The sequence below is a fragment of the Lutjanus erythropterus genome, chromosome 2 (assembly GCF_056507025.1).
Source record: "Lutjanus erythropterus isolate fLutEry1 chromosome 2, fLutEry1.hap2, whole genome shotgun sequence".
NCBI lineage: Eukaryota > Metazoa > Chordata > Actinopteri > Lutjaniformes > Lutjanidae > Lutjanus > Lutjanus erythropterus.
In genome coordinates this window covers 41,719,187-41,744,014 of record NC_139318.1, presented here as the reverse complement: position 1 = coordinate 41,744,014, position 24,828 = coordinate 41,719,187, and the positions used below count along the sequence as shown (strand labels likewise).

Genomic DNA, 24,828 nt, shown 5'->3' with positions numbered 1-24,828 from the left:
TTTTGTGTGGACAGATCAGAGCAGACAGAGGAGAACTGAAGGCTGAGGCAGGGTGAGTGTTAATACAACATTTTTATGATTTTACTGTCAAAGTGTGTGAGTCAGTTTTCTCCCTGTGGACTGTAGAGGAAAGAAATGTTAGAATGAACTCAACTGTTTGATTCAGCTGTCGACACAAAGTCCTGATTGGCTGAAAAATTCACATGAAACCTGCTGTAACCTGAGAAAACAAACACAGATTTAAAGAAAACTGAGGTGATTTATTATACTGTACTGTCTGTGTGTGTGTGTTTGTCTGTTTGAATTTGAATTTGAATTTATTGAAGGATAGCCCCTTGAGATGTAGCATCTCATTTTCGAGGGGGTCCTATAAACACAAATACAGAAAAAGAAAAGAACATACAGACAGAAGTAGCCTTACATAACAAACATACACAACAAATACACAAACAAACATCTTGCTCACCCTCTCCACAACCCACCCATACCCCTACCCAAAGCTAATGCACAAAAGAACTTAAAATAGATATCATGACCAGCAGCAATCATATCAACAAATGAGGAATTTACAGATACTAGAAATTAATAACACGAAATTAATAACACGAACAGGTTGTTTTTAGAACAGAATCTAGCGAAGTCCTAAAGCAGGTCTTTTTACACTGTGTTTAACAACAGTGGGCCTCATTCACTAACATGTGAGCAGAAATGTTATTACTGTGAGCACAGAAAAAAGTTCCCATGCAGATTCACCGTCTGATTGATGATCTGTATCTGTGTTTGTCTGTTTATCTGTTACGCTCTGTGTGACACTTGAAAAAACTTGTTTTTCTTGATTCTTGTGCTCTGTGCTCTCAGTCAGTTTTCCTGTTTCTCTCAGACTAAGTTCAGATCAGAAAATGAGTGTTTCTGTGGAGGAGGAGGACAGAGCAGAGTCTCCAGTGTCCAGCAGTCCGTCTCTGAAGAGTGACCGGTCCAGAGATTATCCTCTAGACTTCAGTAATGAACCTGGACCCTCAGACACAAAGTAAGAGTCAAGTCATTCAGTGTTTCTGGTAATGTTGTAGAGTCGGGGTGTAATGAAGCATCTGTGTTGAACTGACCCTTTAAAACTGGTGAGTTGAGATATTGACCACTACAGGGTTCTAGTCAGGGAACAAGCAGAGCTTTTTATTGTCGCCTGAGTCAAACTGTGCCGCAGTGATTTACATTTCCACAAACACTTTTTGTCGCGCCAAGTCGCCTCAGTGATGGACCTTTTCTGGAGTTCGGCTAAAGTGAGCTTGACCCGCCTCACCTCCTCCACCGCAGTGAACCCACGATGACCCCCCTTTCTCCTCCCTCAAACACGTGTGTGTTGTGGGACTGCAGTTGTGTGTGCAGAATCTCAGGGAGAAATAGCTGTTTAAAAGTCTCTGTGTGTTCAGCTCTCAGGACTTTTGTAGCTTCAGCTGAGTCTCTGTGTTTTGAAGTGAAGTTTCTCTCCTGTGTTGTTGTTTGTACTTTCAGGTATCTGCCTTATCTGACTGTTTCATGTCACTTTCAGCTGTATAGGAGTCGTGTCAAGTTACTGCTGGTGAAAATGCAACATTTCCTCATTTAGCTGCTTCATAATAAAAACTTTTGGATAACAAAATAACACAGTGCTTTTGCTGTTAAGGATTTATAGGAAGTGAAGTGTTTGTTTGTTTGTTGTTTGTTGTCCTGAGATAAAAGACACACCTTCATGAGGGTAGACCTGCTGTACTGGAAATGCAAATACCAGACATGCTGTGAGCTGACGTAGCAGAGCAGCATAGGAGTACGTAAACACTCAGAAAAAATAAACATATAAATCTGAGTTATTGCTAATAACCAGCGTTGATTAAAGGCATTTATATATCTTAATATGAGATCTGTATACTTTCTATGTGATTACCAAACAGTAACTGTGACAGCAGCCAGTATCACTCTAACATCACACAGAACCACATGAACATTTACAATCACAATAATACAGGCAAGTCAGCGAGGCTAGTCAGTTAGCTTAACACTGGGCTAATGTACAAGCAGGCTAATTACTGTATTAAACCTCACCAACATTATAACAGTGCAACAAACACAACTAATATAAATACAAACACACATTATTATTAGATGAACTAATATAGTCACTGTGTCTCTGAGTGTCTCTGTCCAGCTGCAGTAATATCAGTTACCTTATGTCCTGTTGCTGTCCAGGAGTCTGACAGGATGATCGCTGCTCTGATATCTGTTACTTGGATTCAGTGGGACACTTGAAAATCTTCTTCTAAAGACCACATCAGAATTAATCCAATAATGGATGAATAAATACAATAAAAAACTGATAAGAAACACCTCAAATACCTGAGTACTACACATACAGCCTATATAACCCTGTAAGAAGGAGGAAGAACCTGTAGTGTTTTTTCTTTTTTTTCATTAAGTTATCTTTTTGGGCTTTTTTGTCTTTATTGAACAGGACAGATGACGATATGAAAGACCCAGATGTTCTACCAACTGAGCTACAGGGTCACCCTGACACTGTAGTTTTAACACTAAGTTTAAACTTGTTTATCAGTTGATGGTTTTTTATAAAACCTGGTTTTAGGAGGTGCTGCAGCTCCCTGAGCAGCTTTACTTTTTGTGTCCATGCTGTGGACATGTCTGCATATTTTCAGTACTATACTTCTTTAAATGGTCTTTTTACACTGTGTTTAACAACAGTGGGCCTCATTCACTAACATGTGAGCAGAAATGTTATTACTGTGAGCACAGAAAAAAGTTCCCATGCAGATTCACCGTCTGATTGATGATCTGTATCTGTGTTTGTCTGTTTATCTGTTACGCTCTGTGTGACACTTGAAAAAACTTGTTTTTCTTGATTCTTGTGCTCTGAGCTCACAGTGTTCCTGTTTCTCTCAGACTGAGTTCAGATCAGAAGATGAGTGTTTGTGTGAAGGAGGAGGAGGACAGAGCAGAGTCTCCAGCGTCCAGTGACGGGTCCAGACATGAACCTCCAGGCTTCAGTAAGGAACCTGGACCCTCAGACACAAAGTAAGAGAACTGATAACTAAGTCATTCAGTGTTTCTGGTAATGTTGTAGAGTCGGGGTGTAATGAAGCATCTGTGTGGAAGTGACCCTTTAAAACTGGTGAGTTGAGATATTGACCACTACAGGGTTCTAGTCAGGGAACAAGCAGAGTTTTTTATTGTCACCTGAGTCAAACTGTGCCGCGGTGATTTACATTTCCACAAACACTTTTTGTCGCGCCAAGTCGCCTCAGTGATGGACCTTTTCTGGAGTTCGGCTAAAGTGAGCTTGACCCGCCTCACCTCCTCCACCGCAGTGAACCCACGATGACCCCCCTTTCTCCTCCCTCAAACACGTGTGTGTTGTGGGACTGCAGTTGTGTGTGCAGAATCTCAGGGAGAAATAGGTTTTTAAAAGTCTCTGTGTGTTCAGCTCTCAGGACTTTTGTAGCTTCAGCTGAGTCTCTGTGTTTTGAAGTGAAGTTTCTCTCCTGTGTTGTTGTTTGTACTTTCAGGTATCTGCCTTATCTGACTGTTTCATGTCACTTTCAGCTGTATAGGAGTCGTGTCAAGTTACTGCTGGTGAAAATGCAACATTTCCTCATTTAGCTGCTTCATAATAAAAACTTTTGGATAACAAAATAACACAGTGCTTTTGCTGTTAAGGATTTATAGGAAGTGAAGTGTTTGTTTGTTTGTTGTTTGTTGTCCTGAGATAAAAGACACACCTTCATGAGGGTAGACCTGCTGTACTGGAAATGCAAATACCAGACATGCTGTGAGCTGACGTAGCAGAGCAGCAAAGGAGTACGTAAACACTCAGAAAAAATAAACATATAAATCTGAGTTATTGCTAATAACCAGTGTTGATTAAAGGCATTTATATATCTTAATATGAGATCTGTATTCTTTCTATGTGATCACCAAACAGTAACTATGACAGCAGCCAATATCACTCTAACATCACACAGAACCACATGAACATTTACAATCACAATAATACAGGCAAGTCAGCGAGGCTAGTCAGTTAGCTTAACACTGGGCTAATATACAAGCAGGCTAATTACTGTATTAAACCTCACCAACATTATAACAGTGCAACAAACACAACTAATACAAATACAGACACACATTATTATTAGATGAACTAATATAGTCACTGTGTCTCTGAGTGTCTCTGTCCAGCTGCAGTAATATCAGTTACCTTATGTCCTGTTGCTGTCCAGGAGTCTGACAGGATGATCGCTGCTCTGATATCTGTTACTTGGATTCAGTGGGACACTTGAAAATCTTCTTCTAAAGACCACATCAGAATTAATCCAATAATGGATGAATAAATACAATAAAAAACTGATAAAAAACACCTCAAATACCTGAGTACTACACATACAGCCAATATAACCCTGTAAGAAGGAGGAAGAACCTGTAGTGTTTTTTCTTTTTTTTTCATTAAGTTATCTTTTTGGGCTTTTTTGTCTTTATTGAACAGGACAGATGACGATATGAAAGACCCAGACGTTCTACCAACTGAGCTACAGGGTCACCCTGACACTGTAGTTTTAACACTAAGTTTAAACTTGTTTATCAGTTGGTGGTTTTTATAAAACCTGGTTTTAGGAGGTGCTGCAGCTCCCTGAGCAGCTTTACTTTTTGTGTCCATGCTGTGGACATGTCTGCATTTTTTCAGTACTATATGTCTTTAAATTGTCTTTTTACACTGTGTTTAACAACAGTGGGCCTCATTCACTAACATGTGAGCAGAAATGTTATTACTGTGAGCACAGAAAAAAGTTCCCATGCAGATTCACCATCTGATTGATGAAACGTTCTCACTGATGGAGTTTGTTCTTACCACTATGTGTATGTTAGTGAATCAGAATCATTCTAAAGTGACAGACTCATGCTCGCTGCCTGCAACCTGCAGACTGACACGCCCACTTTTCTCTATATGAGGAAATATGTTTGCTTAGAAAAGTATCATGGAGGAAGCAGTGAAGTTGTTGTAACTTCACATTCAGGCCCAATCAGGCCGCGGACACACCGCTGCACTGCCAGCGTCCGAGGAGGAAGACAGAGAGGACACACTGAGACACAATAATAACTGCTGGGTCTGCAGTAACTGAAGTGGTGCATGTTGTGTTGTGTCCCAGGAGAAACAGACTGTGTCTCTGATGAAAAAGAAATGGTTTGACATTAAAGTTGATGTGTTAAAAAGAAAAACAGACCAGAAGAATAAAAAAGGAATCAGGTGGAAAACAAGGAGAACCTGATCTGTCAGCTCAAGATAAGAGACTCACTGCAATTACTGGAAATATCTTTAAATGGGATCAAGAAAGGAAGGTGAAAGTGACAATATTAATAATAATGATAAAAATTATAATAAATAATCTGGCAGAATACATTCATAAAATGCAAGAATAGTGCTTCACATAAAAACAGATAAAACAGACATTTATGATAAAATCCTGAAAACAAGGAAAATAAATTCAACCACAAAAACACTTCCAAGACTTCTATTAAAACTTTTTTTTTAATGAATATGGTTTTCATTTGCTTTACATTTAGATAAAAGGTGTGTTTCAACATTTTCTAAGACAGCTGGCCTGTTATTATTTGTGCATACGCGTGGTCTGAAACAGTTCTACATTTGTTCCCAGAGTAAGAAAAAATTCAGGTAAGAAAATATTGATAAATCCCAGATTTATGCCTAAAACGTTCATACACATAGTTTAAGCACAAATCTGTGTGTACAGACTGTTTGTGAATGAGGCCCATTGTTTCTGAATTTAACTGTGAAGTAAAATCTGTGACACAAAGAGACATAATTTGTCCCGTCTTCTTCTTAGTATCTGTGACAGCTGTCAGTCAACTAGAAAAGTTGTAATCTAATCTAAGAGAACTAATACAAACTGTTAAACCTCCTGATTATCAACAGCAGCAGCAGTTTGTGTATTTAAAGCTTCATAAATGACTTTCATCAGAGGATTTATGAAGGAATTATGTGATCTGAATAAAAACATGTTGGTGTTTGCAGAGTTCAGTCCAACAGACAGAGAGCAGAGTCCAAAGGTGAACCTCCAGTCTTCAGTAATGAACCTGGACCCTCAGACACAAAGTAAGAGACTGTTTTTACTGTAAACTGACCTGATGGAAGTTGATTCATTAAGGATAAAGACAAAATGCTAAAATATTTATATTCATGATGCAGAACTATGAGTACAGACACTGTTTCAAACTAAGATGGATCTTATTTTATTTCTTCATCAAAACACCTGAGAACCTCCATTTCATCATTTAAACTTCATAAAATGTTCATATATCTCTGCTCTGATGTTGAAGTCGCTGTAAAGATTTTAAATCTTCAAAATCTGAGAAAATGATCTTCAGTTGTGTCCAGATGGATCCATGTAGCCGTCTGTGTCTGACCTCAGTGTGTCTCTGCTGGGGGTGAATTGGTGACAGTAATCTTGAAACTGAAGCTACAGTCTCTGCTCTTTTCACAGCCTCCAGACTTCATGGACAGAAACAGGTATTTTGCTGTAAGACTATAGAAGACATTCCTTTATTATATCCTATATTATCTTGTAAGGGGTCCTTGGTTTAGATGAAGAGCTGCAGCTCAGCCTATTGCCTCTGCTGTCAATCAAACACTTACACTGACTCGGTATAGATCAGTAATAAATAAAGTTATAATTTCTGATTGTTTAATCATTTAATTTGAATTCTTTGGTAAAATGATCTATAAAAGCTAAAGTGTATTTATGAAGTTTACACTACAGCAGGGGTGGGCAATTATTTTTCCTAGGGGGCCACATGAGAAGCTCTGATTGTTGCCAGGGGCCGCACAATTTTTGTCATGCTGTAGCTCAATTTTGTCGCTAAGATTAAATATAGAAAACATACTGCACACTTGCTCTTAGTCTTCAGTATTTATTATATTGAAAATCATTCCAAACAGCATCTTATTAAGAACATTAAAGTATACAGGAGTCTGAAAATACTGTACAGGTAATCTAAAGCAGCACACCAGAGATGCTTTGGATACAACCCATCCTGTATACCTGTTTTATCTTTGGTAAGAACTATTAGCTGAATAACAGCCAGGTAAAAAATATACCAAAAAAACATGAGAGTATTAGTTTGTTTGTTTTTTAATAATCCACTGTGGATTCTCAGTGCCAAAAACAAACAACATGACAAAATAATACTGTTTTGTACACACAGAACAAACACATGATGCTTGGACACAACTCATCATGTACCTCTGTTTGCATCTTTGACAAGAACTGTTGAGTAACAAAACAAACCTGATGGGAAAAAATCCAAAACAGTAAAATATCTCCTGTCCTGACCTATAAACACATGTAGGTTTCTTTTTTCAATTTCTGAGAACAGGAGAACTTTTGTTTTGTTTTTTGGATAATTCAGTGTGGACTGTCAATGCCAAAAAACAAAAATCTTGACAAAAAGTAATACTGTTTTCTACACAGCAACATGTTCGTTGCAAACTAAGCACACAGCCTTATTGCCAACCTCTGTGAAAAAATACTTATTAAAGACTTATTAAACACTACATTCGGCATCAACCTTATGCTTTTTCAGTTCTCCAGTGTTTTCCTCCATCAACTGTGTTCCACAAACAAAATGAAAATCCTCATTCGCTCAACCTGCTGTGGGCGTGAATCAGTCACCTCAGCAGAAGTTGCAGTGACTGCAAACATCACTCACAGTGGGTGACAGTGGGAAGCGCACTCGCGCCACACAAGCATTTCAAAATAAAAGCTGATTTAGAACATTTCATTCGTCTCTTTAGCCTCCTGAGTAAAATGGCCTCACAGCTTTTTTGTCTTTTTTAGTGGACGCCAGTCTGCAGGAGGTTTCAGATGAACATAGGATCAGTCTGAAGACGAGATGTGAACATGTGACTGAAGGAAGTGATGAAACAGGAAGTGAAACCCTCCTCAACAGGATCTACACTGAGCTCTACATCACAGAGGGACAGAGTGAAGAGGTTAATACCCAACATGAGGTGAGACAGCTGGAGACAATGTCCAAGAAGGAGACCCTCCATGAGACTCCAATCAAGTGCCAGGACATCTTTAAAGTCTTACCTGACCAACAGAGACACATCAGAGTCGTTCTGACCAACGGTGTCGCTGGCATTGGAAAAACCTTCTTAGTGCAGAAGTTCACTCTGGACTGGGCAGAGGGTTTGGAAAACCAAGATGTCAGTCTGCTGATTCTGCTTTCGTTCAGGGAGCTGAACTTGATCAAAGATGAGCAGTACAGTCTTCTCAGTCTGATCCATGTTTTCCATCCAACATTACAGAAGGTCACAGCAGAGAAGCTGGCTGTCTGTAAACTTCTGTTCATCTTTGACGGCCTGGATGAAAGCAAACTTTCACTGGATTTCAACAACAGTCAGGTTGTGTCTGATGTCACACAGGAGTCATCAGTCAACGTGCTGCTGACAAACCTCATCAAGGGGAATCTGCTTCCCTCGGCTCTGGTCTGGATAACTTCCAGACCTGCAGCGGCCAATCAGATCCCTCCTTCGTGTGTTGACAGGGTAACAGAAGTACGAGGCTTCACTGATGCCCAGAAGGAGGAGTACTTCAGGAGGAGGTTCAGTGATGAAGATCTGTCCAGCAGAATCATCTCACACATCAAGAGATCCAGGAGCCTCCATGTCATGTGTCGAATCCCAGTCTTCTGCTGGATCACTGCTACAGTTCTGGAGGACATGTTGACTACAGAGCAGAGAGGAGAGCTGCCCAAGACCCTGACTGACCTGTACTCACACTTCCTGATGGTTCAGACAAAGAAGAGGTACCATGAGGCTGACATGGAAGTTCTTCTGAAGCTTGGGAGGCTGGCATTTGAACATCTGGAGGAAGGAAACATCATGTTCTACCAAGAAGACCTGGAGCGATGTGGTCTGGATGTCACAGAGGCCTTGGTGTACTCAGGAGTTTGCACAGAGATCTTCAAAAGAGAGAGTGTTATCCTCCAGAAAACAGTCTACTGCTTTGTTCATCTGAGCGTTCAGGAGTTTCTGGCTGCAGTCTACATGTTCCACTGTTACACCAACAGGAACACACAGGTACTGGAGGCTTTCCTGGGGGAATACACAGACTCAGATGGTGGAAACAACTTATCTTTGGACGACTTCCTGAGGAGAGCCATGGAGAAATCCCTCAACAGTGAAAATGGCCACCTGGACCTGTTTGTCCGCTTCCTTCATGGCCTCTCTCTGAAGTCCAACCAGAGACTCTTCAGAGGCCTGCTGGGTCAGACAGACAACAGTCCAGAAACCATCCAGAGAGCCATCAACAACCTGAAGAAGATGAACAGTTCTAAGATCTCTCCTGACAGAAGCATCAACATCTTCCACTGTCTGATGGAGATGAAAGACCTCTCAGTGCATCAGGAGATCCAAGAGTTCCTGAAGTCAGAGAACAGATCAGAGAAAAAACTCTCTGTGATCCACTGCTCAGCTCTGACCTACATGCTGCAGATGTCAGAGGAGGTTCTGGATGAGTTGGACCTGAAGAAGTACAACACATCATTGGAGGGACGACAGAGACTGATTCCAGCTGTGAGGAACTGCAGAAAGGCTCGGTAAGTCCAGATGTGATTATCAACATTATAAAGCAACAAAAAGGTGAAGCCTTCAGTATTAAAGAGACTTTACAGACACATGCACAATATAAAACTTCTACACTGTAAAAGTTTTCTTCAACTAGAATTAAAATAATAATAATGAATACAAATGTTTAATAATAATAATAATAGAAATAATTCAACATGTGTTAAACTACAAATATCTACAAAACTCATTTTTTGTGTTTATAGTCATCAAGTCAGTGAACACAAGTTTCTTCTGTCATCTTCTGTCTTTCTTTGGGTGATGGAGGTTTGATACAAATTCAGCAGGGAAATATGAGGACTTGAAAATATTTTGACAGTAGTTTTCTGTCTGTATGTTTCTATAATGTGTCTGTTTATTGTTCTTTATATGTGTGTGTGTGTGTGTGTGTGTGTATCTATATCTATATCTCTATATATGTATATATACATATATATATATATATATATATATATATATATATATATATATATATATATATATATAGATATAGATATAGATATAGATATATATAATCTGCTGTACTCCACTTGAGAAAAACTGATAATGATAATCATTCAGTCTTTAGTACTGATGAAACTATTAATGCAACAGGAGTCATTCAGTTAATTTAGTGTGAGATGAAAAGCAGATGGAGAAACATAAGATTCATCAAAATACACACAAACACATGACTGGGGTAAATATATACAAGTGCAGTAACAACCTGCAGTGATCTTACACTTCATTGTGATCAGTGACTGACCAGCTGAGCTGCAGCCGCTCAGGTTCATGTGCTTTGTCACTTTATTTTTGTAATAAAATGTCAGATTTTATTATTCTTTAACTTTCATATTCTCTGTCATCACAGGTTTAATAACTGTCGACTCTCAGAGACTCACTGTGAAGTCATGGTCTCAGCTCTGAAGTCCAACCCCTCCCATCTGACAGTTCTGGACCTGAGTGACAACTTCCTGCAGGACTCAGGAGTGAAGCTTCTGTCAGCTGGACTGGAGAGTCCACACTGTCGACTGAAGACTCTGAGGTCAGTTCATGTATTTTGCTCTTGTACAGTGTATATCTACCAAAATGAAATCCACAAGAGAAGTTTTAAATTTCCTTCAGTTCTCTTGTTTTCTGGGTTTGTTTCAGCACAAATCACAACAGCTCTTTTTAAAGTTTGTCAGTCTGAACAGTTTATCTGTGAATTTAGTCTGAACTCAAACTGGATTCATGTTATTAAGGAGGATTTATCCTTCAATGTGCTGCCAAATTAAATCAACATTTATCATTTTTGTTCCATGTGAGACATCAATAAATCAAAAAAGTCAAACAAGTTCAACACATGTTCAGAAGTGTCTTTTTATACAAAACCTTCAGAACACAATATTTTCATTCATTCATTAAGCCTTTATTTTAACTTGGAAATACACTGAGGTAGAGACTCCTTTTCAATGTCGCAGAGTAAAACAATAAAAAATAAAAGCACTTAGACACAGAAAACACCAAAGAGAAACTTACATAAAAGTGGCAAAAAGAAGTGAAAAACAATAAAAGCCACAATAAAAATGTAAAATTAAATCAAAGTGTCAATAATAAATAAAAACAGTTAAAATGTAGAACACATTAATCAGGTAAAACACGAACATCTAGAACCACTACTACTACTACTACTACTACTACTACTACTACTACTACTAATGCAGTACAGTTAAAGATTTAAATTGTCCTGTGGATAAAAATGAGGAAAGCTTTAAATTGTTCTGCCTGTTGATCAACATTACAGGTGCACAATATGAAATAGTGGATTTTCCAGATTCAGTAAAAACAGCCGACACCTGCAGTGTAATCCAGTCACTAGACTGAGTTTGATAAGAGCCCACATCTAATGAAATGATTGAACTGATGTACGAAGGTAAAAGAGCGATAAGATCTTTATAAATCAATAAAAGCCAGTGTCTTTCATGTCTTACACAGAGGTAGGGACACCCAGCCTTAGTATACAAGTCACAATGATGGCTGTTATAACTGTCTCCAGTGATGAATCTTAAGGCAGAGTGATAAACAGAGTCCAGGGGCTTCAGAGTGGCAGCAGAGGTGTGCATGTATAAAATATCACCATAGTCTGAGACTGATTAAAAAAAGTTGTCTCAACGAGCATCTTTCTACGATGCAGCAGAAATGAGAGTCTATGTCTATAAAAGAAACCAATTTTCATTGGTAGAGAAGTCAGCAGCTTGGAAACATGATATTTAAAGGTGAACTTTTCATGGATCCAAATACCAAGGTACTTATACTCTGTGAGCCTTTCAATATTTGTACCATTGTTGGTAGAGATGATGAGGCAACTTGTAGATGAGAAAAGCAGTGTTGGAGGGAATTTATGTCAGTGTTCATCATTCACAATACAGAACAAAATGGTGTCATCTGCATAAAGATGAATATTACAGCCAGTGACAGCTGAGGTAATATCACTGATATAAAGTGTGAACAGGACAGGCCCCAGGATTGAGCCTTGACTGAAAGGTTAAAAATATGTGTAACATAACAGACCACAACTGGAGCAGCAAGTTTTAAAAAGTCGGGGTCAAGTTTATCCTCTTTCACAGAAATCTTAGAATCCATAGAAAGGAGTGCATTGGCCACTTCATCAAAAGAGAAAGGCTGCAGTGAAAAAGGAGGAGTTGTCATTATCTGGGTGACTGGATCAATACTGGACAGAGGTGGTCCTGTGTAAGTTTGATCAAACAGGTTACCAGCAGATGAAAAATGTTCATTAAAAGCTGCACAAATCTCCTCATGGTCTGATATAAAACAGCCATTTGCTGTGGTGAGAGGAGGAAATGTCAGCCTTCAAAAGTGTAGAAGGCTGACATTATGATGATCCACAATAACACAATGACAAAGTCACTCTGCTCATTTTAGAGAAAAGTTCATTGATTAGGACATAATAATGTTGAGCTGCACATTTAAAACCTGAACACATCTGATTGGATTATAAATGTTTTTTTATCTTCATCATTTATTCTTTATTCAGATTGAAGGACTGCAGTTTGTCAGAGATCAGCTGTGTTTCTCTGGCCTCAGCTCTGAAGTCCGACCCCTCCCATCTGACAGATCTGGACCTGAGTCACAACTTCCTGTATGATTCAGGAGTGAAGCTTCTGTCAGCTGGACTGGAGAGTCCACACTGTCGACTGAAGACTCTGAGGTCAGTTCATGTATTTTGCTCTTGTACAGTGTATATCTACCAAAATGAAATCCACAAGAGAAGTTTTAAATTTCCTTCAGTTCTCTTGTTTTCTGGGTTTGTTTCAGCACTAATCACAACAGCTCTTTTTAAAGTTTGTCAGTCTGAACAGTTTATCTGTAAATTTAGTCTGAACTCAAACTGGATTCATGTTATTAAGGAAACTGTAGGATTTATCCTTCAGTGTGCTGCCAAATTAAATCAACATTTATCATTTTTGTTCCATGTGAGACAATAAATCAAAAAAGTCAAACAAGTTCAACACATGTTCAGAAGTGTCTTTTTATACAAAACCTTCAGAACACAATATGTTACTGGAACTGACACACACACACACACACACACACACACACACACACACACACACACACACACACACACACACACACACACACACACACACACACAGAGTCTGTGAAGCATATTTCCAAAGTCAGGTGTTTGAAGTGTGGTGTCTGATGTGTGACCAACGACAGGCGACACTTCAACATGTGATGATGCTTCCTGTTAGAAAATGATGTCACTTTGTGTTGTGAGTCGACCAGTAAACAGGAGCATAAATAATAAGGTAGCAGCTTCCATTTAAGATGAAGACAACATTCATGTCTGTCTGCTCAGTTCTAAAGATGATGAGGATGAAGCTCGTTATTAATCTGTGTTGACATGAATTGTAGTTGTGTAACGATTCACTCATTCATCTGATGCATCAGGCTTTAATGTGTAAGATACTAGTTCATCAGTTCAGATGAACTTTATCTGTAAAAAGCTGAGTGTGAATCTGAAATAATCGATGCAGCACCAGTGTATCCATACATCTCATTAGGAACATGTGTGTGTTTCATTTTTGGCATCAATGAACTGTCACTGTAACTTTCCTCTGTTTTCTCTGTCTGCACCGCTCTCACTGGACTCCTGCTGCCTCCCTCACACAAAACAAGCGCTCCCCTCTCCCTCTCCTGTGTCTCCTCTTCATTTCCTCAAAACAGACAGTGAAAGAACTGATGTCGCACCTCCAAACTTTAATAACCCACAAGTGTAGAATCAGTTTGGGTTTAATAAGAAAGATGTGAAACACTGCTGTAAATCATTGATGTAAAACGTGTCTGACAGCAGAGTACAGAGCCACGAGTTGACCCACAAAGACGTCATGTCACTGTGAGAGCAGGTAACATGGGGTACCACTGTTCCTCCACACCCCACTCCCTCTACACCAGGGCTGGGCAATTATTTTTCCTAGGGGGCCACATGAGAAGCCCTGATTGTTGCCAGGGGCTGCACAAATTTTTGTCACACTGTACCTCAATTTTATCGCTAAGATTAAATATAGAAAACATACTGCACACTTGCTCTTAGTCTTCAGTATTTATTATATTAAAAATCATTCCAAACAGCATCTTATTAAGAACATTAAAGTATACAGGAGTCTTTGAAAATACTGTACAGGTAATCTAAAGCAGCACACCAGAGATGCTATGGATACAACCCATCCTGTATACCTGTTTTATCTTTGGCAAGAACTATTAGCTGAATAACAGCCAGGTAAAAAATATACCAAAAAAACATGAGAGTATTAGTTTGTTTTTTTTTAATAATCCACTGTGGATTCTCAGTGCCAAAAACAAACAACATGACAAAATAATACTGTTTTGTACACACAGAACAAACACATGATGCTTGGACACAACTCATCATGTTGTTATATCCAATGGAAATAACTGGACCCAAAAGCGAGACCCGGATAGCAGTTTAGGTGGTTTTATTGTTAAACAAACAGGAATGGACGTCTTGGGTGGATGCAGAACTCTCAGGTGAAACAGGGTAGGCAGGCAAACGAGTACCAGTGAATGGATCAGAGGCAGGCAGGCAGGGCAAGGCTGGAGACAGACGGCAGGCTGAAGTGGCAGGCGAATGGGTTCCCCGTGAGTGTCGAGTGCAAGGCAAACTGAACGATCTGGCAGAGACTGGACTGCAGAGCCGGAGTATTTGTATTGCTGGGGTTGATTGCTGGATGGTTCTCAGGTGAGCAGGCAGATTGGTAGCAGGAGTTGATTGCAGCAGAGCTGATGAGCCACGCCCAGACACACAGACACACAGAGAGAGAGACAAACAAGGAACCACAAGAAACAAAGGGGAGGGGGAAACAGCTGACACATGAGGAATGAAGGGAAAGGCAGACTATGACACATGTACTCCTGTTTGCATCTTTGACAAGAACTGTTGAGCAACAAAACAAACCTGATATGAAAAAATCCAAAACAGTAAAATATCTCCTGTCCTGACCTATAAACACATGTAGGTTTCTTTTTTCAATTTATGAGAAGAGGAGAACTTTTGTTTTGTTTTTTGGATAATTCAGTGTGGACTGTCAATGCCAAAAAACAAAAATCTTGACAAAAAGTAATACTGTTTTCTACACAGCAACATGTTTGTTGCAAACTAAGCACACAGCCTTATTGCCAACCTCTGTGAAAAAATACTTATTAAAGACTTATTAAACACTACATTCGGCATCAACCTTATGCTTTTTCAGTTCTCCAGTGTTTTCCTCCATCAACTGTGTTCTACAAACAAAATGAAAATCCCCATTCGCTCAACCTGCCGTGGGCGTGAATCAGTCACCTCAGCAGAAGTTGCAGTGACTGCAAACATCACTCACAGTGGGTGACAGTGGGAAGCGCACTCGCGCCACACAAGCATTTCAAAATAAAAGCCGATTTAGAACATTTCATACGTCTCATTAGCCTCCTAAGTAAAATGGTGTGGTTTGTCTTCGACCTTGCGGGCCGTACAATGCCACGGTTAAATTCAATCCAAACCACAGCACTCTTCATATGAAACAGAGCAGCAGATCATCTTACTGCAAAAATGACTTTTAAACAGTTTGAAAGTTTGTTCACAGATTCTCATTTAGGCTGCAGGATTTATTTTTTATTATAGTTTATTTTTATTGCTTTTACAAAAAATACACACAAAGTAAAACAAACAAACAAACAAAAACCCCACAAACAATCTGGATTGCCTTGTCTCCACAGTTTGTTCCTGTGACATACTCAGTGTTTCAGTCCTTATCCTGTTGTTTACATATAAACATCATCCACCTCAAGTCTCTGGATTTTGTAGGGCTGTCTTGGTTGACATGCCTCTGCAACATCACGTGGCAGTTGGGGACAGTGCCTCTGGACTGGCAGACCAGGGTGGTGGTCCCTCTATTCAAGAAGGGGGACCGGAGGGTGTGCTCCAACTATAGGGGGATCACACTCCTCAGCCTCCCTGGGAAAGTCTATTCCAGGGTACTGGAGAGGAGAATTCGGGCGATAGTCGAACCTTGGATCCAGGAGGAACAATGCGGTTTTCGTTCTGGTTGTGGAGCACTGGACCAGCTCTATACCCTCCACAGGGTGCTTGAGGGTTCATGGGAGTTTGCCCAACCAGTCCACATGTGTTTTGTGGACTTGGAGAAGGCATTTGACCGTGTCCCTCGTGGCATTCTGTGGGAGGTGCTTTAGGAGTATGGAGTTTGGGGCTCTTTGCTAAGGGCCGTACGATCTCTGTGTGACCAGAGCGGGAGCTTGGTTCGCATTGCCAGCAATAAGTCAGACCTGTTCCTGGTGCATGTTGGACTCTGGCAGGGCTGCCCTTTGTCACCGGTTCTGTTCATTATTTTTATGGACAGAATTTCTAGGCGCAGCCAGGGGCCGGAGAGAGTCCCGTTTGGGGACCACAGGAGCATGAGACTGACAGACGGATTGGTGCGGTGGCAGCAGTATTGCAGTTGTTGTACCAGTCTGTCGTGGAAAAGAAGGAGCTGAGCCGAAAGGCGAAGCTCTCGATTTTCCGGTCAATTTACGTTCCTACCCTCAACTATGGTCATGAACTTTGGGTCATGACCGAAAGAACAAGATCTCTGACACAAGCGGCTGAAATGAGTTTCCTCCGCAGGGTGGTGGGGCACTCCCTCAGAGATAGGGTGAGGAGCTCTGTCACCCGGGAGGAGCTCGGAGTAGAGCCGCTGGACTAAATCGTATCGTACTGAATCGTTGGCTTTTTAAACATTTCTCAGATGTATCATATGGTTGAACTTTTATCGAGATATGTATCGAATCGTTTCAGTCAGTGAGATACACACCCCTAATGAATAGGTGTGTGAATGTTGTGTTGACATTTGGATGATGTGTGTAGAAGGCTGACATTATGATGATCCACAATAACACAATGACAAAGTCACTCTGCTCATTTTAGAGAAAAGTTCATTGATTAGGACATAGTAATGTTGAGCTGCACATTTAAAACCTGAACACATCTGATTGGATTATAAATGGATTTTTATCTTCATAATTTATTCTTTATTCAGATTGAGGGGCTGCAGTTTGTCAGAGATCAGCTGTGCTTCTCTGGTCTCAGCTCTGAAGTCCGACCCCTCCCATCTGACAGATCTGGACCTGAGCTACAACAACCTGAAGGACTCAGGAGTGAAGCTTCTGTCAGCTGGACTGGAGAGTCCACACTGTCGACTGAAGACTCTGAGGTCAGTTCATGTATTTTGCTCTTGTACATTGTATATCTACCAAAATGAAATCCACAAGAGAAGTTTTAAATTTCCTTCAGTTCTCTTGTTTTCTGGGTTTGTTTCAGCAGAAATCACAACAGCTCTTTTTTAAAGTTTGTCAGTCTGAACAGTTTATCTGTAAATTTAGTCTGAACTCAAACTGGATTCATGTTATTAAGGAAACTAGGATTTATCCTTCAATGTGCTGCCAAATTAAATCAACATTTATCATTTTTGTTCCATGTGAGACATCAATAAATCAAAAAAGTCAAACAAGTTCAACACATGTTCAGGAATTTCTTTTTATACAAAACCTTCAGAACACAGTATTTTCATTCATTCATTCAACCGTTATTTTAACTTGGAAATACATTGAGGTAGAGACTCATTTTCAATGTTGCAGAGTAAAACAATAAAAAATAAAAGCACTTAGACACAGGAAACACCAAAGAGAAACTTACATAAAAGTGGCAAAAAGAAGTGAAAAACAATAAAAGCCACAATAAAAATGTACAAATAAATCAAAGTGTCAATAAATAAAAACAGTTACGAAGATAAAAGAGCGATAAGATCTTTATAAATAAATATAAGCCAGTGTCTTTCACGTCTTACACAGAGAGAGGGACACCCAGCCTTAGTATACAAGTCACAATGATGGCTGTTATAACTGTCTCCAGTGATGAATCTTAAGGCAGAGTGATAAACAGAGTCCAGGGGATTAAAAAAAGTTGTCTCAACGAGCATCTTTCTACAATGTAGCAGAAAGGAGAGTCTATTTCTATAAAAGAAACCAATTTTCATTGGTAGAGAAGTCAGCAGCTTGGAAACATGATATTTAAAGGTTAACTTTTCATGGATCCATATACCAAGGTACTTCTACTCTGTGAGCTTTTCAATATTGTTGGTAGAGATGATGAGGCTGTCAAGATTCATATTTTTCGATCTGCTGAACAACATGAATTTAGATTTGTCTGCATTGAGAAGCAGTTTATTATTACTGAGTGCAACTTGTAGATGAGAAAAGCAGTGTTGGAGGGAATTTATGTCAGTGTTCATCATTCACAATACAGAACAAAATGGTGTCATCTGCATAAAGATGAATATTACAGCCAGTGACAGCTGAGGTAATATCACTGATATAAAGTGTGAACAGGACAGGCCCCAGGATTGAGCCTTGACTGAAAGGTTAAAAATATGTGTAACGTAACAGACCACAACTGGAGCAGCAAGTTTTAAAAAGTCGGGATCAAGTTTATCCACTCGCACAGAAATCTTAGAATCCATAGAAAGGAGTGCATTGGCCACTTCATCAAAAGAGAAAGGCTGCAGTGAAAAAGGAGGAGTTGTCATTATCTGGGTGACTGGATCAATACTGGACAGAGGTGTAAGTTTGATCAAACAGGTTACCAGCAGATGAAAAATGTTCATTAAAAGCTGCACAGATCTCCTCATGGTCTGATATAAAACAGCCATTTGCTGTGGTGAGAGGAGGAAATGAGATGAAAGACTTAAGACCAAAGCGCACTAAAGGTGTCTGATGCTCGCGTTTTGAAGTGCACCCATTGTTCTAAATGGCAGAACACGCACTGAAAGCATCTTGACGCACGTCAAACTGACTTGAAGCTCACACTCCGAACTTGTTTCGATTTTGAAGCGTCAAATGAGGACCAGGGCTTTTTTATCTGCAGCTGCAGTTCATGTTTGGGGAGAGTTAAATGGAATAAAAAAGGCATGGACGTTAGGAGCGAGTGCTGATTGAGCTTTAGCTCCACCTGAAAGCAGACTTTAAAAAAAAATCTACCCGCAGCAGAGAGCAAGGGAGGGAGTGAGTGTGTGAATATGGACAGATGCGCCAACTTGATATAAAAACTTTATGACCATGAAACATAACATTACTGCACACTTCGGTGGTGTGTGATTTTTTTTTTTTTTTTGCTCCAAGTTCCATTTGTGTACTTACTTAAATATTTAATTACTCCCCATCAATTAATCATAACTACAAAGATCTAGAGAGGGACAGCAGAGAGGAGGGAGGGAGGGGGATCGTGTGTGAAGTGCCAACTGATATAAAACTTTTTTGATGATAAATCCTGATGGTACTGAACAGTTATCTGACAGTTATCAGTCTATTGACGTGTGTCAGATGAAGCCTGCAGTGCGTTTTGGCCTTTCAGCTGTCCTGTCCAAGAAAGACAAAAAGACCAAAACATAACTTAAAAAAAGGTGCTCAGACTGGTCTGAGATCAGCAGCATGTTATTAATCTGTGTGTGAATGTTGTGCTGACATTTTGGTGATGTGTGTAGAAGGCTGACATTATGATGATCCACAATAACATAATGACAAAATCTCTCTACTCGTTTTAGAAAAAAGTTCATTGATTAGGACATAGTAATATTGAGCTGCATGTTTAAAACCTGAACACATCTGATTGGATTATAAATGGATTTTTATCTTCATCATTTGTTCTTTATTCAGATTGGAGCGCTGCAGTTTGTCAGAGATCAGCTGTGCTTCTCTGGCCTCAGCTCTGAAGTCCAACCCCTCCCATCTGACAGAGCTGGACCTGAGTGACAACTACAACCTGAAGGATTCAGATGTGAAGCTGCTGTGTGATCTTGTGAAGAGTCCGCACTGTCGACTGGAGATTCTGAGGTCAGTAGAGGGGCGGAGTCAGTCCATGCTGGTTTCAGCAGTATTGAAGTAAACACAGTTTGAGTCAAAGTAAAGATCCAGTATTTCCTGTTTTCTTCAGTGAAGCTGTGAGAGGAGAACGGTGACAGGCTTCAGGATCTCAAAGTGTTTGTTTCAACACTAAACAATTGATCAGTTCATCTTTGTCACAGCTCTCAGATCAGTCTGACTGAAGCCTGCAAATCACTGGCTCTTATTTCATAGAACCATGGTTACATTTAGTAACCATGTGGTCCAGTAACCACAGCTGATGATTTGTCTTCAGTCTTTATATGAACATGTAGGACCTTTAATGTCATAAATATATATATCTGTCCATGTGTCTTTAGTTTTGTCCAAATATTTTGAATATTCATGTTTATCATGTTAATATTCCAAAAGTATATGAAATATTCAAAGTGAGACTCTGGTTTTTAACAGCTTTGATCTCTTACAGCAGTAAATCCATCATTAAAGTGAGCAGTGAATGTCTCTGTGTTTCTGGTGTCATGATGCGTTCAGGGACTTTCAGCAGGTTATTTCCACTGTGTACTTGAGTGAGTCTGCAGAGTCAACAGACCTGATGGTCTGTGAGCTTCCAGCTCAGTGTGTTGACTCCAACAGGTTAACATGAGAGCTGAAAGGAAGCAGCTCCGCTCCACTTGTGCTCTGAACAGGACTGAAGTCCTGCTGCTCTGCACTGGATGTGATGAAGAAGAGTCTCAGTAAACACTGATTTATGACTCCTGCTGTCTGTCTGCTTCTCTCATCAGGTGGAAGTCATCTCAGTCAGAGTGATGATGATGAAGGAGGAGGTGTTGAGAGGATCAGCTGTGTCCTGATGATCCACAGAGGTTGAAGCAGCAGCAGCTTGTGTGTGGAGAGGCTCCAACTTTTTATATGAATATATTGGTGGTATATATTGTAGAATAAGGCCCATATTTACTTGTGAACTTGCTGTTGTATATATTGATTATATTATTATCTCTTTTATATATTGTAGTAGAATGTCAATATTTTGACAGACTTGTTCTTTTTCTATTCTTGTCATTTCTCTGTTCTTCTGTTTGTATTGTTGAATGGGAGCAGCTGTAACGTGACTAATTCCCCCCACCATCTTTGTTTTCTGTATTTCCACTGGTGCAAAGTATCCGAGTACATTTACTCCAGTACTGTACTGAGTACATCCACGTGATGCTCCTGTTTACTTCTACTGCACTAGATTTCAGAAGGAAATCTTCAACTTTTGACTCCACCACATTTATTTAACAGCTGTAGTTACTCGTTACTCTTCACATTCATATTTTAAATATAAAACATGTCATCAGTTTATCAAATATGAAGCTTTAGTTTACATCAAACTAACCAACAATGTTAATAAGCAGTTAAAATGAGCTCCACCTCACTTTCAGCAGTCTCTGGGCCACGTGTGGCTCCGGAGCCGCAGGTTGGACACCCCTGGATTGTGCTAAAGAACGTAGTGACGTCACTTGCAGAGGTGGTGACTTAAAGCTCCTGCAGTGAGTTTATAACAGGTTACAAACAGTCTCACTTTCATCCTGATGCCTCTATATGACAGAGGTAAAATGAAGGAGTTAACTATATATTTATTCTGAATGTGTGAAATCAGATGAAAGCAGCCTGTTTACATTTTCACACACAAAGTTACAGTCAGACAGTTAAAATGAAGCAGGAGCAGGTTTTATTGACATTTTAATTTTGACCTTGTATTTTGTGATTGTTACCATGGAAACACTTCTGCTTTTGTTCACAGGGCGACAAAATCAACCAAATATAAGAGATGACTGTAGCAGCTTTAAGTTGGGTTTTCAGGCGTCTGTACTTTACTTGAGTCTTTATTTTTTCACTTTAATATTTGAACACAAATATCTGAACTTTCTTCTCAATATAGAGCAATCATTCACAAACACTGGCTCGTGACCCACAAGTGGGTCGCAGGAGATTTTATTTAGGTCCCTTGGAAATTAAAAGACTGGGAGAAATTCTGCAAAATGTCATATTTATATCTACAGTCCAGCTTTTATAAAACATTTGAAGTGTTGATTGTTTTAATGATGAGAGGAAAAAACAAGAGCCTGTTAATTCCACCTAAATGTTCTTTTTTTGTCTCATTTATGAAGCAGATAAAATGTTCGACACTGTAAAAACCACATTTCAAGGAAACTTACTTCAATAGATTTTTGAGTTTTGAGCCTAACTCAAAGTCTAAAGTTTTAAAAAAGTTTGACCAGCTAATAAAGTTTTGTTTACATAATTTACTTTTCTTATTTAGACAAAACTTGAATTTTTGTGTTTTAGAAACCCCAAAAAATTGTCTTTCAAAAATAGAGTAAAGTGGTTGAAGTAAGTTTCCTTGTTTTCTCAACTTTTTTTTCTTGATGAGTGGAAATAAAAAGATTGAGACGGCCTGGTAACTCAGCCTAAATGCATTTATTTTTTATTTCTAAATTATTTTTCATGTATATGCATGTGTCAAGATAATATATGGTGATGTGGAAATGGCAGTAACAATGGTCAGGAATGTTCGTTAATGCCCAAATGAACTCTCCCAAGATATAGAGGCATCAGGATTAAAGTGAGAGTGTTTATAAGCAGTTATAAAGTGAGTGTAGGAGCTTGAATAAGTGTTGATTTCCTGTTAGTGGATTACACGTCATTAGGAAAACATTCCTACACTAGATGTCTTTGTGAACGTGCTGTAGTTCAATTTAAGGAAGTGATTTCATGTGCATTTAATTCTAACAGAGGAGTGGTCTGCTAACTTTAGTCCGTCTCAGATGGATCGTGTTGTTGATGGAGCTGCAGGCTCACTGTGAACGACAATCCATTTTATTTCCCCTGGAGAAAAAAGGAAGAGAATAAAATAAAGAAGGTCAGCTCCACGGTAGAACCCCCCAATCTGTCAAGAACAACCACAGTCTGGTTCTGCTGCAGGGTTCTGTCTGTTAAAAGGACCGTTTTCCTCACCGCTGTGGTCTTAGTGCTTGCTCCTGGTGGGAACTGTTGGCTCTCTATACATGATATTAGAAAGTGTTGGCTCTACACCTGTTCTATATCACACTTATCATAGTTCATTAGTTTTTATTTTCATGTTGTTTTTTTCATTTTTCTTTCCAGTTCACTTTAGTTTCAGTTTGTTTCCAGAGCAGATTTCCTCCTTTCAGTTCAGTTTTGATTGGTGAAAATGCTTGGTTTTATTTTTTGATGAGTTTCACTGTTTGTTGGTGTTTTTTATTCTTATAATTCGGGGGCAGATTGAATAAATCAGAACAGGTATTAAAATACAAACACAGCGACTCACAGTCATGTCAAAGTCCCAGTGTCAATAAACAGACGCACCAACGCCTCCTCATGTTGTTGTGTTGACACATTTGACCAAAGGGACAAAAACTAAAAACATTTACTGTACATTTTTATATGCATTTAATAGTAAGTGAATGATAAATGATAGAGAGGCAGCATTAAACAGCACAGAGACTCTAGTATGTGTGTAAAATGTCAGGACATGAACAGTGATGAGCAGCAGGACAGCATGGACTGATGCGTCCATCTGGACTGTAGCTCCCTCTAGTGGTTCCTTTCAGTCATTGTGTTCAAACTAAGGCAGAAGCAACAAAAAACACGACTACAAGTTTACCAAGCAAACATGAAATGTTGTCATGATGTGTCAACTGTTTAATAAATTAAATTATATATTATATAAAATTATATTATATTACATGTGGGAATGACGTGTATCTTAAAATTCATGTGTGCTTTTGCTTCCCTTCAAGGATTTATAAAGTAATTCCCCACATTTTAAAACACTTTTGAAAATTATACAGTTACTTTAAGGTATTGGCGAGAAGGGAACCTCAGACCTGCGACAGATCGCACGAGAGAGACCATTTTAACCCAAACCATGATCTTCCTTCAACTCTAACCAGGTGTTTCCTGTCCCCAACTCTACTGAAATTTACCCACACCAACATCTACATTATAATACATAAGTAGTTTGTACAACATGAACAATGAAGAAACTACGCGTACAAATCTCGCGACACTTTCACAAGTCAAGGGTTCCCTTCCAAACACGTCGCAAACCTAACCGTCAAATTCAAATTACATGGAGCCATGGAGCTCGCGCTTCCCGCCCATACTCTCCCGGTTTCCATGCTGCCTTCAGGACAATCATGGAAATATTACAACTACGACTGTAAACGATCCATAAAACTCATATATAATATGTGAGAAGCTGCATTTATAGGCTGTAAACAATGTAACTCATGTCCGTTTCTGATGGCAACTAATTAACAGTTGTGGAGGTTTATTTTTGTATAGTAATACCATCACATTTCCAGATTCTGTAGTTATTATTTGATTGACCAAAAATATACTTTTCATATTTTGTTTATTATCTCCTGGAGGTAAACGAAAACGAAGTATTTGAATACAGACGTTGTGTGGTGCACCTGAACGCATCAGCAGCTTGGGCAGTTGGAAGTTAGAGACAGTTTGTTGGGGCAAATGGACAGTCGGGGACGTGTTGGTCTCCCATGAGCATATGAAAAGAAAAACGTGCGTGCTGAGAAAATGGTGGGTGAGGACGACATGATGTGGCTGGTGGAGCGGCTCTGGTTGATATTCGGTCTAAACGTCTTTTCAACCAGATAAAATTCTGTTACAACATCAACAAAACA

General features: G+C 39.4%; 1 protein-coding gene across 1 annotated transcript; it reads left to right on the top strand.

Annotated features, from left to right (window-relative positions):
• Positions 1 to 885: 885 nt before the first annotated feature.
• LOC146332207 (protein NLRC3-like) lies at positions 886 to 20,378 on the top strand. Its single transcript, XM_084743506.1, has 8 exons — positions 886 to 1,027; positions 2,926 to 3,029; positions 6,068 to 6,148; positions 7,890 to 9,654; positions 10,533 to 10,706; positions 12,699 to 12,872; positions 17,263 to 17,436; positions 19,934 to 20,378. The coding sequence occupies exons 1-8, from the start codon at positions 900 to 902 to the stop codon at positions 20,160 to 20,162; spliced, it is 2,829 nt and encodes a 942-aa protein (XP_084599632.1). The 5' UTR covers positions 886 to 899; the 3' UTR covers positions 20,163 to 20,378.
• The last annotated feature ends 4,450 nt before the right edge of the window (positions 20,379 to 24,828 follow it).

Excerpts from the sequence above, each read along its gene's own strand:
- LOC146332207 (XM_084743506.1), top strand. The coding sequence starts at position 900 with ATGAGTGTTTCTGTGGAGGAGGAGGACAGAGCAGAGTCTCCAGTGTCC. Across the intron at positions 3,030-6,067 it reads ACATGAACCTCCAGGCTTCA|AGTTCAGTCCAACAGACAGA; the intron begins GTAAGGAACCTG and ends TGGTGTTTGCAG. Across the intron at positions 17,437-19,933 it reads TGTCGACTGAAGACTCTGAG|ATTGGAGCGCTGCAGTTTGT; the intron begins GTCAGTTCATGT and ends TTCTTTATTCAG.